This window comes from Nanorana parkeri, unplaced genomic scaffold, assembly GCF_000935625.1.
Source record: "Nanorana parkeri isolate BGI_ZX_2015 unplaced genomic scaffold, ASM93562v1 scaffold16, whole genome shotgun sequence".
Lineage (NCBI taxonomy): Eukaryota > Metazoa > Chordata > Amphibia > Anura > Dicroglossidae > Nanorana > Nanorana parkeri.
The window spans coordinates 2514557-2527196 of NW_017306284.1; the positions used below are offsets into that span (position 1 = coordinate 2514557).

At 41.4% G+C, this 12640-nt stretch overlaps 1 protein-coding gene across 1 annotated transcript in view; it reads right to left on the minus strand.

Moving 5' to 3' along the window:
• Nucleotides 1–12640, minus strand: part of UBR5 (ubiquitin protein ligase E3 component n-recognin 5) — an 81283-nt gene that overhangs the window by 40194 nt on the left and 28449 nt on the right. The window contains exons 12-22 of the mRNA XM_018559005.1: nucleotides 11151–11268; nucleotides 10444–10628; nucleotides 7981–8090; nucleotides 7421–7533; nucleotides 7140–7283; nucleotides 6849–6960; nucleotides 5084–5238; nucleotides 4807–5004; nucleotides 4376–4586; nucleotides 1113–1239; nucleotides 156–304 (exon numbers count right to left, since the gene is read on the minus strand). Coding sequence (XP_018414507.1) covers nucleotides 156–304; nucleotides 1113–1239; nucleotides 4376–4586; nucleotides 4807–5004; nucleotides 5084–5238; nucleotides 6849–6960; nucleotides 7140–7283; nucleotides 7421–7533; nucleotides 7981–8090; nucleotides 10444–10628; nucleotides 11151–11268 — 1622 coding nt within the window. The remainder of the gene's footprint in view (nucleotides 1–155; nucleotides 305–1112; nucleotides 1240–4375; nucleotides 4587–4806; nucleotides 5005–5083; nucleotides 5239–6848; nucleotides 6961–7139; nucleotides 7284–7420; nucleotides 7534–7980; nucleotides 8091–10443; nucleotides 10629–11150; nucleotides 11269–12640) is intronic.

Below are 12640 nucleotides of genomic sequence, written 5' to 3' on the forward strand. Positions count from 1 at the left end.
CTGCAAGTAATTTATTTGGTTTATCCATAAAAATATAAGCCAGGAAAGTAGTTGTGTAAAGTACATTTACCACTGGAGTTACACACAGCACCAAGTAACATTTTCACATCAAACCTTGTGATCACATTCAAACCCATTTAGCCAATTTTACTCACCAGGATCCATAGCAGGTGGGTCTGGTACCCAGCTAGGTGGAGCTATAGGTGGAGACACTGGGTCTTGGTGATCACTTGAAGCTCCAGCTTCATGTCTTCCCAGTCCAGCTGCACGTAGAGATCGTCTCATCATCTCCCTCAGTCTTAAGCTGGCAAGAGATCACAACATTACTGAAGGAAATTACAGTGGGATTATGGGAGGTGTAAAGGGTTCTTCAAAAACAAAAAAACATCGACTACTTTCCCATTACAATTACTGAATATATACAAGATGACAAAACCAGTTTGAAAATATCTGAACTTTAATGCTGTACTCTATTTCTGGTTACAGTCTTTGAGAATTAAAAGCAGATGACCAGGAAACTGAGCAGTAACAAAAAGGTTGGGCCATATAGCTGCAGCTGTTTCCTGCACACCAATAATTCATGGTTTCTAGCTAGAGTGCCTTGCGAAAGGCAAGACCCTCACACTGAAGTCCACATGAGCCACACTTATCTTTACTGCTAAAATTTATGGGGCAAAAAAAAAAAAAAAGGGGGAGGATCAAAGTAGACACAAAAGAACATGCTTACATCTAAACAGATATCTACATATATGCATTCGCTAAGCACACATTTAAAAAATATGCCCATCAGGCGCAGCATGAACTACATTAGAATATTCAGTCTTAAAACTGGCGATTGTATTTTACCCTAATACACTATGCTTCCGGTAAAATGATTGCCAAGTTCCATTGAGGGGCTCCATCACTGTATTGTTATGCACTGTTTTGCCACATGCTTGAATGCGCATATTGTACCCCTACGTCTCTTGTCCCCCCTTTTACCTTGGATATCGTATGTAATGTGATTGTCTTAATGTATGCTTACTGTATTGTATGTGTGTTTTTTGTTATATTTTGAAAATCTTTAATAAACATTTAATATGAAAAAAAAAAAAAAGAATATTCAGTCTTACCTTCGGCTACTGGAGGATCCAGCTCGATTTCCAGGACCATTGCTGGACACTACAGAGATGGCATTAGCGATAGCTTCTACAGCAGATAATCTCTCTGCAAACGTGTTCCTCTCAGAGCGCTCTGCTTCTGAAACAAAGAGAACAATCATTTGCATTCTTTAGAAACATGGCTCCCCGCACCATTTATTCTTCACTAGTTTTAGATGACTAAAATAGTGTGCAGTATGTAAAATGGGCCTACGTCTACACTATTCATGATAGGAGGTGGCACACTGATTGCTTAACAGGTCTTTGTGGCTCTGCATAGGTTAAGTTATAGAATTGCCGAGCTAAAAATCACTCAGACTCTCCTGCTTCATTTTTAGCTCTGTGACAGGAGAAGGAAAAAAATAGGATTCTACAGTCTTACCATAAAACCTTTTTTTAAGGCTGGGTTCACACCTAGGAGGAGTATCGAATACACTCGTTTGTCACGCGTTTGGTGACGTGCATTTTTTACCGCCATTCGCGGTTAAAAAACCATGCGACAAACGCGCGTTTCCAAGGGCTACTTGGCTGTATTCCAATGGAAACGCGCGACAAAAACGCCCCAAAGAAGCTCCTGTACTTTGGGCGTAGGGCGTTTTGTAGCGCGTTCATACGGCCTGTAATAAGCCCAGGTGTGAACCATACCCATAGGAAATAATGGGATTTCGGTGTTTGAGCGTTTTGCAGAGCGTTCAAACGCGCTACAAAACGCCCAGGTGTGAACCAGGCCTAAGACACCGCTCTGACGAAATCCAAAACTTCGGTTATGTTGCTGCCTCTAGAAGAAAAGGACACTAGGCAAACAAGTATTAAAAGCCTGCCACTTTAAGGAGACAACCCCTCCCACCTTACACAGCTAGCTTTAGCAAGCAGTATATAAGGAAATTAGGGGAGTCCGCCCCCCCTGCTGATTGATGTAGGCCACTAATGTGGCTCTCTCCCAACTGACCCCAAACCGGGCAACCAGTCAGGAGAAGGGTCCAGTAACATAACGTCAAGTAAATTGCCCTCAATTCCAGGACATTAGAAGCTTGGACTGCTCCAGAGATCAATAGCCTTGCACAGACAAAGGATCCAATACACCACCCCATCCCAGAAGTTTGGCATTGGTCTAGACAATCCCCCATTTTATGGGTAGCAAAGACTTTCCCTGTTGTTTACATAGAAGTCAACCACCACGACAGACAACTGGCCAGGGCACTCAATCAGATCATCTTTTCCAGTGATGGAGAAGACTTGTCCCACGCTGTAAGAATGTTCCTCTGTAAGGGCCTGGAATGGAACTGAGCAAATGGAATCTCTTCGAAGGTGGCTAAATTCAGACCCCAAAACGCTCATGCAAGTTCTCAGCGGATTGGCAAGGGGACCGAAGTGACAGAACTTGATCCTGCAAATTGTTCTGATGTTCACAATCCACCTGACGGGTCTTTTCTGCCCGTGTGTGCCCGCTAGGGGGCGCGCGCGAGCAGAAAAAATTGCCGTCTGGAGACGGCAACCCGCAGATGCAGCAGTGCCGTCCGTCCGTTTTTTTACTACGGGCGGACGGCAAGAGGTTAAGGTTCGCAGTACCATTGAGACATTGAACTCCAGAGTCTGAAGAAACTGTTCCCAAAGTAAAAGGTTGTCTAAATATCCAAAACTCATTGAGATCTTTTAAATCCAAATTCGGACAAAAGTCTCAATTGGGTTTGGGAACTGTAAACCGGTTAGAGTGAAAAAAAAATGGAAAAATGTTCTGCCAACAGAAATGGAACACCCTGATCAAACAGACTTGAACGGCACAAAAGCAGTCCGTCAGACGTAGCCGAGAGGCAAAGAACCAAGTAGGAGGAAGATGACAAAACTATCTAGTAACCGGGGAAAACCCCATCTTTGACCCAATCAACTGAAATTTGAGCTTCCCACATATGCACAAATCAGATGTCGTCGTCGTCCCCCACCCGAAATGGAAAAAGTGAGGGCAGACTTATGCTAAATTGGACTTTTCTGAAGGTTTTGGATTGCCAAGCATGTATAGAGTGTGCAAAAGACTTGGAATTGTCAGGATGCCTTTTGAGATTAGGAATGGAAACCCTGTTTGGAAGTATGAAAGGAATGTTTCCAACGATGGAAAGAAAAGGAGCTGTTTTATGATGCTGATCCTTGCCACATCTATAGTAAGTGTTCACTATTACTTCCCGTATCTTTTTTTTTTTCCAACAATCTTAAGCATTACACAGCCACCATGATAAAAAGGAGATTGAAAAAAAAAAAGCCTAATATATACATATATCAATATGCAATTCCATGGCTCCATTTCCTTTGCCACTTAACAGAAATCCCCAGACAACGCTGGCCAACGATTATGGCAAAATGGGAACTCTCGACCATTGCAGGATGAATCATAAGTACTGAGACGAGAAATGTCCTATTGTATGAGGACTAGAGAAACTTTTAGGATTCAACATAGCTGGTATGAATCCAAGTCTAGTTGGCTAGCTAGCAAAACTCCAAAATTGAATTCTATCCGGTATAATTCAACTAGAAGCCATTGTTCCCTCGTAAGAAATAAAATAAAGCAAAAGGAGACATCTATGCTCCGCAGGACAGGTGGGTGGGGTTGTCCTTAAAGTGGCAGGCTTTTACTTTTTGGCTTGCTTAGGGTCCCATTTCTCCTAGAGGCAGCAGCATAACCTACATATTTCTTCAGAGCTGTGTCCCCCAATGGACGATAGAGAAATGCATTATTTCCAAATCATAGTAGCCATCAATAGCTTCTTCTCTAAACTAGCACAATACAGCCTTTATGTAGAAAGTTCCTGCAGATTCCATAACAAAACAGGGACTGGTTTGCACATGTTGCAATATAGGTTGGCAAACTTCATCTAATTCCTCTTTGCCCATACCCTATACTTGCAATCAAAAGGCCAAACACGTATACATATTATAGTGACATTGATATACAATTCATAGGGATCTAGGTATTGTGAGACAGTTCATTTCCTTCCCCCGGCTGCACATCTACTGTGCACACAAAGGTTGCAGACATTTTAACTGCTGAAGCTGTTCTGTGTCACTCCAAAGCAAAATGTTCACTGCATTTAATAAGGCAAAAGAGGATTTTCCAAATTAAACAATATGTAACCTCTCTACAAAAAGTCACTATGTAACTCTATGGCATTACTAACATATGAGCAGACTGACTTGAGCTCTGTATCTTTTTCCATAGTTGAAATAAAAAAAAAAAAAAAAAATACCCTTCTCCTCTTTAGTCTCCTTGTTGCTGGTTGGAAAACACACAGACACACAGGCGTGCAGGATGTTACGATTGCCATCACACCGGTGGCTGAGGAAGGTCTGCAGCATCTGGGTGTTTTGATCCAAAACCACCCCTTGTTCCAGATTCACTAGGTACTGCCTGCAGGCCTCATAATCACAACGTAGAATGTGCTGCATCAAAGTTTGTTTCTAAAAGAGCAGAAGAAACAAAAATAATTAACATGAAAAAAATAGAAAAGCCCAGGCTTGCTTGTTACAGAACAGTGCTATAGGAAGCACAAGTCAAAAGGTGAGAGCATAGAAAACCCAAACACTACTAGTTTCCCGTACTAGTGTTAAAATTTGGAAATCATGCTTAGAACCAAGACTACAGTAAAGTAGTAAAACATTTGCATGTAACAATTCATACCTCAACAGCCATTATAATAATTGCAGCCTTCTTCTTGATGGTTGAATTTGCTGGGAGATTAGCCAGGGAGTGGACTCCCATACCAAGGCTGCTAATTGGAGGAAGGTCCAGCCAATCAGGATCTCGAATTCCACCCATGCAGTCTTTTGCCATGGGATAAATTGTTCCATTTCCATCTCTTAAAATAATTGGAGACTCCTAAAACAAAACCGCATGTATTCCATTATTCCAGGACTTGGCAAATAAAAAAAGGTTCAAAAAAAGGTAAAATACAGACCTGTCCTGCTGTGAATATAGCCACATTTCTCTCATTCTGACCGAGAAAAGCAATGCTGCTGGTTGGAAAATTGTTCTCCTGTTCAGCTTTCCCAGTAGCAAGGTCGAATATACAGTAGCGCACCCATGTTCCAGTCTTCAAAACAGCGTGAACCCCTAAACACAACAGTAAAATAGAACAGCTTCGAGACCAACACAAAGCACAGTTTCTGACAATCATGACACTGCCCTGTAGCTTGGTAACAAGCATTACCAAGGATGTACATAAAAGATACTGCATTAAACCTGAAGTCTACCCTTTTTTTACATTTTGGATAGGGTGCAGAAGGGTTACAACTTCTGAAAGATGTACAAACCCTTCACTACTCTATGGACTAAGGAAAAAAAAAAAAGAGATTTTGTTCTTACCGTAAAAGACTAAAGCAAAGGACAACATTTAAGACTGTCGGTGTATAGCCCATTAGGAGGTACACTATAGGCAGCAACGGAATCAGTGGATTAGTTTATTGTGAATTAGGAGCAGCCAGTACCCGTTTTGTGTAGAAGAAATGCTGCACTGCAAGGGGGAGACAACGAAGCTGAGGGTACAGGGCTAGGCCCTGGGGATGCATGAATAGGAGAGGTTCAAGCAGCCTGAGGTGGCCAGGTCACTGTAGGCAGACAGCAGGATAATCACATGTCACCTGCAACAGAAGCAGTCAAATGTCAGTCAAAGTACCGCAGCGCTGAATACTGAAAAATGGCCTGGATGGGAAGGGGGTTTAACACCGCGGATGTCAACTGGTTAACACTGAATAGCTAGCAAAAAAGGGATAGAGAAAAGTCTAAGGAAGTACGTTCCATCACCAGGAAAAAAATGAAGGCATCCTGGAAGTAGGAGGGGTTAGAACAGGCTAGCATTCTCTTTTTTTGTGTCCAAATAATCCTTTAGATGGCAATAAAACCCAACAGTCAGGCATTCTTGTTCCCTTCAAACACTAAGGAAAACAAGTTTGGGGAAGATTTTTAATTTAAAAAAAAACCCAAAAACTCCCTTTAGGGGGTCATAATATGGGGGTTGCCACTGTCAACCATTTCCAAGTTGAAATCTCTAAGGCCATCACTTATACTTTGACTTGGCAAGTTCCTAACTTGAAACAAGTGTGTTCACCAAGAGTCAAACATCTTATATGCACAAAAGCAACGCAACAAAGGCGGCAGGCTCCAAACCGGCAGCTTCAACAGCATGTCTATCGGTCTCTCAGTTCTTATCCGGAAATCTTCCAGCTAAAGAACAAAGGACTGGTCCCATGTTCTCTCATTTTTGCACTGAGCTAATGTGGGAAAGCCATGCAAAAGTACACCAGCCAATGAATGCCACCAAGGGAGAGTGAATCATCCTTTAATATCTAGGCTGTTAGTGTTGACCAAGCATTTGGAAATCTTGGCTGAAAGATCTGTACCAGGAAGGTATGACCTTTGCTGTAGTCACATACTGTAAATAGCAATGGTTTTCCTCTTTCTATAATAATCACCCATTTTATAAATAGTTCTCATTATCAAACTGCTAAACTATATCAATACACATTTACAGAAGCCAATTTTTTTGACAAAAACACAAAGTTACAGAAAAGAGTGGATGTGTCTGACCTCTTAGGACACAAAGCTGAAATTGTTGGCCAGATGTAGGAATGGGAGACGATCAACCTATACCACAAAGGGTCTGCTGTCTGTGCACCATATAAGAACAATTATAAATAATTTAGTTGTGTCTGGCTATAAATTACCTTTGGAATCCACGTTCACAGCCAGGATTTCAGTTTTTTCAGGAATACACAACTTTTTAGGTGTCCTCTGGAAACAGTCAGGGACCTTGGGTGTTCCGCCCGTCTTCACCACCTACAACAATTTCACAGGCATTCATCAATATATAATACCCAACCACATGTGAAACAACTTACCACAGACATTCAGGAAAACCATTAGAATTAACACAATGCAAATGAAGGGGTAGAAAAGGGCATGCATACAAATTTAATCTCAAATAAGCAATTTGAGGTAACAGGACAGTCACCTACCTGAAGTTCATCTATTCTTAGCAGTCGACAATCTTGCAAAAGTGAAGATGGGTCAGGATCACATCCAGGAGTGCACTGGCTGCTGGTACTATTTGATGTACCAGGAAACTTCACAGCAACATAGGCACCATCCACCTTCAGTACCTAAAGAGCAATAACATGACAACTGTTTTACCCACCACTAATACATCATGATTAAAATTAAGATGTTGCTGAAATTTAAACTACATAGTAGGTTAAAAAAAAAAAAAAAAAGTGTAGAAAAATATGGAGATCCGAACCTTGCCTACAGGGACATTTTTGACATCCTCAACGAAGACCACCTCCCTGAGGGACCATTGTTCTTCATTAACCTTCTCTTCCTCCTTGGGAGCTGGTGTAGATCTCCTGCGTTCTAAAAAAACAAGCAATAAAAAAAAAACAAAAAAAAACACTATATTATACATAATAGATTAAATTTAAAAAAAGTGGTACATATTAAAATACTGATTTTACTAGCAGATGACTGCCTCTAAACAATGGGAAACTAAAAAGGGTTTTCCCTGGGTTTTTTTTTACAAGTAGATTGCCAGTTTTATTCTGCCTGCTCAGTGATAAGGGGATGATGGCATTTGAAAAGCTATGATAGGAAGACTGGGGGCATTCAGGCACTGAATGTATCCTAAAGCACATGTGAAGCAAATAGTTGACAGCCCAACACATAGCTCGATAGTAGAGTCAATAGGGATGAGCAATTCAAGTGGATAGGGACTGTATTTTCAGCAAACACGCTACAAACAAGTGCACATTAAAAAGATCAAACATGAGGCAAGTGTATACAAACACTCTAATATGGACTTACTGTAAGGCATTGAAGCACTGCTGGCAATGGAAGAAGCATCGCTACAAGTAGATGCTGGAGATGGAGGGGGTCCCATTTCTGTCTTTACAGGTTCTTGTTTGCTTTCAGGCCTTAGAAAAGGAAAAATATCAACTTTGAATAAATACTACACTCCACAATTCCTCTACAGCCAGGTTATATGCAGGATACAGAAAGTAAAAAAATGGAAAAAAAAAATTCTCTTTTCCAGCTCAGTTCAAAATTACTGTGTCACAATCCCATGTCCATGCGACCCTTTCTCAGGAGAAACTATCAGCTAAATAACCTGGCTCGAGTGCAAAATTTCATAAAGTTTGAGATCCATGGATTTCACGATATATGCCTCCTGACTTCGATTGTCAGCTATTGACTCTCTAATTTTCAATGGTTACATAGTATTTGAGGTTGAATAAATACACAGGTCCATAGAGTTCAACCTTTGTGGGTCTGTATGTGCTACAGTCTTAGGACGATATCTAATTGTTTTTTTAATGATTCAATACTCTCAGCTGATACCACTGCTCATGGCAGAGAGTTCCAAAATCGAACCACTAACTAAAGAAGCCCCTGCACCCTTTGTGGTTAAATCTTTTCTCCACCAATTTTACGTGGTGGCCTCTAGTCTTTGTTATGGAGTTTACAGTAAAAGGTTTATTGCTGATGTTGCCATCTCCACTGAACATTTTGTACATCAAAATAATGTCCCCTCTTAACCACCTCACTTCAAGCGTGAGCAAGCCTAAGTTAAGCAACCTTGACTCCTAGCTTAGGTCCTCCCGCCCCTTAGTTTTTTTGCCCTTCCTTGAGCTCCAGCACATCCTTTCTGTGGATTAGTAACCAAAACTGAACCGCATGCTCCAGTTGAGGCCGAACCAACGATCTATAAAGTGGCAAAATTATCACTTTGTCTCTACAGAACATTCCCTTTTTAATACAAGACAGTACTCGCTCGCTTCGTTTTGCCACAGCCTGGCATTGCAAGCCGTTATTTAATCTGTTGTCTACTATGACACCCAAATGTTTTTCCATTTCTGACTTCCCTAAAAAGTGGTGTTTTTGTAATGTGCATGAGGAATTTTCCTGAACCCCTAGGATGTGCCCCCTTTTCTTTTTCTCCTCCTTTCCCTCTTCCCCCTTCCTACTCCCTTTCTCTCGTATTGCGTTTTAGATCTTTTGCCATTATAAGACTTGTTGTATTGCCTAGCTACCGTTGCATTTATCAGGTGCTTCCTTAAGCCTCTGGAATATTTTATAACTTGCAGGTGTTATGCTCTACCGTGTTTGATGCGTTCATCAGTTATTGTACTTTTGTTCATCTGAAACCGCAATAAAAATATTAAAAAATGATGGTCACCTAGTTGACAGAAAGACAAAAGCAGTCCATGGGGGTATGTGAAGTGTCTATAGGACAATGGCAGCTAAGTTCCTTTTATACTTTAAATACATGTGGTTAGCACTTCTGCCTTGCAGCATTCAGGCTCCCTGGTTCATATCCCAGTCAGGACACTATCTGGAAGGAGTTTGCGTGCTCTCCCTGTGCTTGTATGGGTTTCCTTCACATATTCCAGTTTCCTCCCACACTCCAAAGACATGCTGGAAGGTTAATTGGTTCCACTCTAAATTGTCCCAGTATGCATGCGAGACAGAGCCCTTAGATGGTAAGCTTCTTGAGGGCAGGGACTGATGTGAATGTGCACCAAGTAAAAGCGCTGCATAAATTGTTGGCACTATATAAATAAAAGCATCTTTCAACAGGCCTTGGGGTTTGGCAGAAAATATGACAATATCTAACAATAAAAGGAGGAGCCATTTTCAGCTTCTTTCATTGTCTCATAATGACTTTTTGGCATACAGCAAACATTAGCAGTGCTCTGTTGTCCCATACACCGAGGAAGGTTTTGTTTTTCCCCCCCATGCAGATAAGCACAGTAAAACTACCCACATCTGCACCACAACCTTTTATGCTGGGCTCTCTCCAATAGGTCCATTGTGCCCCCAAAAAGGCAAATCAGAAACGATAAGAGCTCCTACTGCCATAAAAACTAAAATTATCCCATTTCTGCAAAGAACTTACAGAACTTGCTGCTCTACTGCAGTCAACTAGAGCTTATGATCTTACAGTATACCATGGGTAATCTGATTCTAGGATAGAGGTCAGCTGTAAGTAGTATACATAATACTGAGTCACTGACCAAATATAAACATTACAGCAGGTAAAGTCTGATTTCCGTACCGGTTTCAAGTCACTGACAAAATACTGAAGCAATTATATCAGCATGAACGTAAGCAACTGCCTAAAAGAGGGATGAGCAATGGCAGGCTTCTTCTCTTGGCACAAATTTTCTTTAATGACTGAAGAAACATTCTAAAGCTCACAATGTTATGAACTGCTGTTTAGAACACTGACACGAAGCAAATTTCCAAAACTTAAATCAGTGATCTTACTTGACTTCTGTGGTCTTGCTGGACTTCTCCATGTTTTTCAGACTCTCCGGAGACCTCAGCTGGAACCGGCAGCTATCATTCATATTCCACACCGACTCCATTAGAACACCAACTTTTGGGATGCCAGCGCTGATAGAAAATGCCACGGCTCCGGCATGATACAACGGGTTATTTCTCAGGCAAACCTGCCAAATACACACGATATTAGGGATAGGCCTCCACAAATGGAGACATATACCGGTAACTCTCATTTGCCCTTTTAGCAACCCAATTACAGATCTGTTTGTCCCAAGCATGTTTACATTCATTCCGTGTTAATGACTAGCAACCTCTGCTGAAACCAAGCTACAACTCTTGCAGAAAAAAATATTTCCAAGGTTGGTTTTGAACATTCCTCCAGTTAGGATTGAAGTCCTATCCAGTGTTCTTGATCCTAGCTAAATAATGCAAATACTGAATTCCTGAAGCCTATTCACACACCTAATGTATTTGTTTCAGTCAAGTGCCCATTTTCCTTCTATCCGCAAAATATCCGTTACATATTTCCTGCAGTCTGTGCATACAAATATCCTATTTCAGCCAGCAGGCAAGCCCAAGACTGCCTACGTGTGTTATTGTGCACAGATTTAAACAATTAGCAGTACACAATTATTATTACTGACTAACATAACCATTACATAAAACACTTAGGAAAAAAAGGTTCTCACCTGGGTACCAACCGTGATATTTGGCATTGAAGAAATTCCAGCACTGGATTTGGGTTTTTTATTTTTCGCCCGTGCTTTCTCAAGCATTTTCTTCCTCTGACTGAAAGGTACAACTCCCCTAGGGGGTAACAAAAACAAAGTTGCAAGTCTGGCATGCCTTACACTAAAGAAAACTAAGAGCAGAAGCGGACAAAAGACACTTGGCATAGTAACAAGCCAACATGTCTGACATGTGTCTTCACCTAGAGTTTCTCATAAGCCCACCTCAGACACCTAAACCTAATCTTCTACCACTATCAAGAAAATAAAAAACCACAAACTTGGGGATCTTGTGGGTTTTTTTTATAATCATAGATCATTGGAAAAAGAGGCAGAGTATGAGCTGATCTTGGATCATGAGCGAAGAAGAGACAAAATGGAGGCTGTATACGGGGAAGGGGGGAAAATGAGGAGGCAGAATGGAAACTGGTTGTGGACTAGGGGAGCACAAAGAAGAAAGATGACCCAAGGTAGAGAGAAGCGACAGTCGAGCTTGTTACATTTGTAAAAGCAGAATAGTAGATTACGAGGGAGGGAAGAGATAGAAGGCAGAGGACATGAAGTGCTGGGGATCAAGGACAAGTGGGAATGAAAGAGTGGGGGGCACATGGTTATGGATTGGGAAGAAGAGAGGTAGGTAAAAATTGCTTACATACAAGGGTAGACATTGGGGTAGACCATGATGATTAAAGTCTTCCCCAACAGGACATGAGCACTAATAGGCGAGCAGTGTGTGTGGTGAAGGTGGACAGATTTGGGAAGAAGGTGTAGGCGCTATACTTCTAGTATAATTGCTCCAGCACTAAAAATGAAAGCCAAAACCTCTTTCCTTTACACGCAGAGGAAAACCCATGTAAGCCATGAGCAGCTGAAAAGGGCTGAGACTCATGGAACAGCTACTCAAGGGCTCACTAGTCCGTTTTTGCTTAATGTCTTGAGAAAGATGCTAGCAGATCTTTTGGTCTCAGCTTAACTTTTTCTACCTTTTCATTTTTCTTCACTCCAAATAAGTTTTCGCTCTTCTGGCAGATTACAGAAGTCAGATTAGGTTATAGCTATTTTTACCAATTGACAACTCATTACCTGTGCTCTGTGCAGCAGTGTTACCTTCCGTCTTCACCCTCCCTTCTCAGCTATAGCCACCATTTTACCCTCACAAAGCCAGCAGCATCTCTCGAGCCTTGCAAGTTCCCACACCTCTCCCTCACTTTTTTCCTGATACTTTTTATTTCCACTCCCGCACAGAAAACATCAGATTGCAACTTTGGTACTTAATTCATCAACTACTGTTATCCGTGTCAAAGATGTCACATTCCATTGGTGTACCTTCATTTACCACCAATGTAAACATGACCCAAGTTTTGTATACTTTCTCACAAAAAAGTGTACTATTGAAATGGGATAGAACGTGTGTGTGTGTGTGTGTGTGTGTGTGTGTGTGTGTGTGTGTG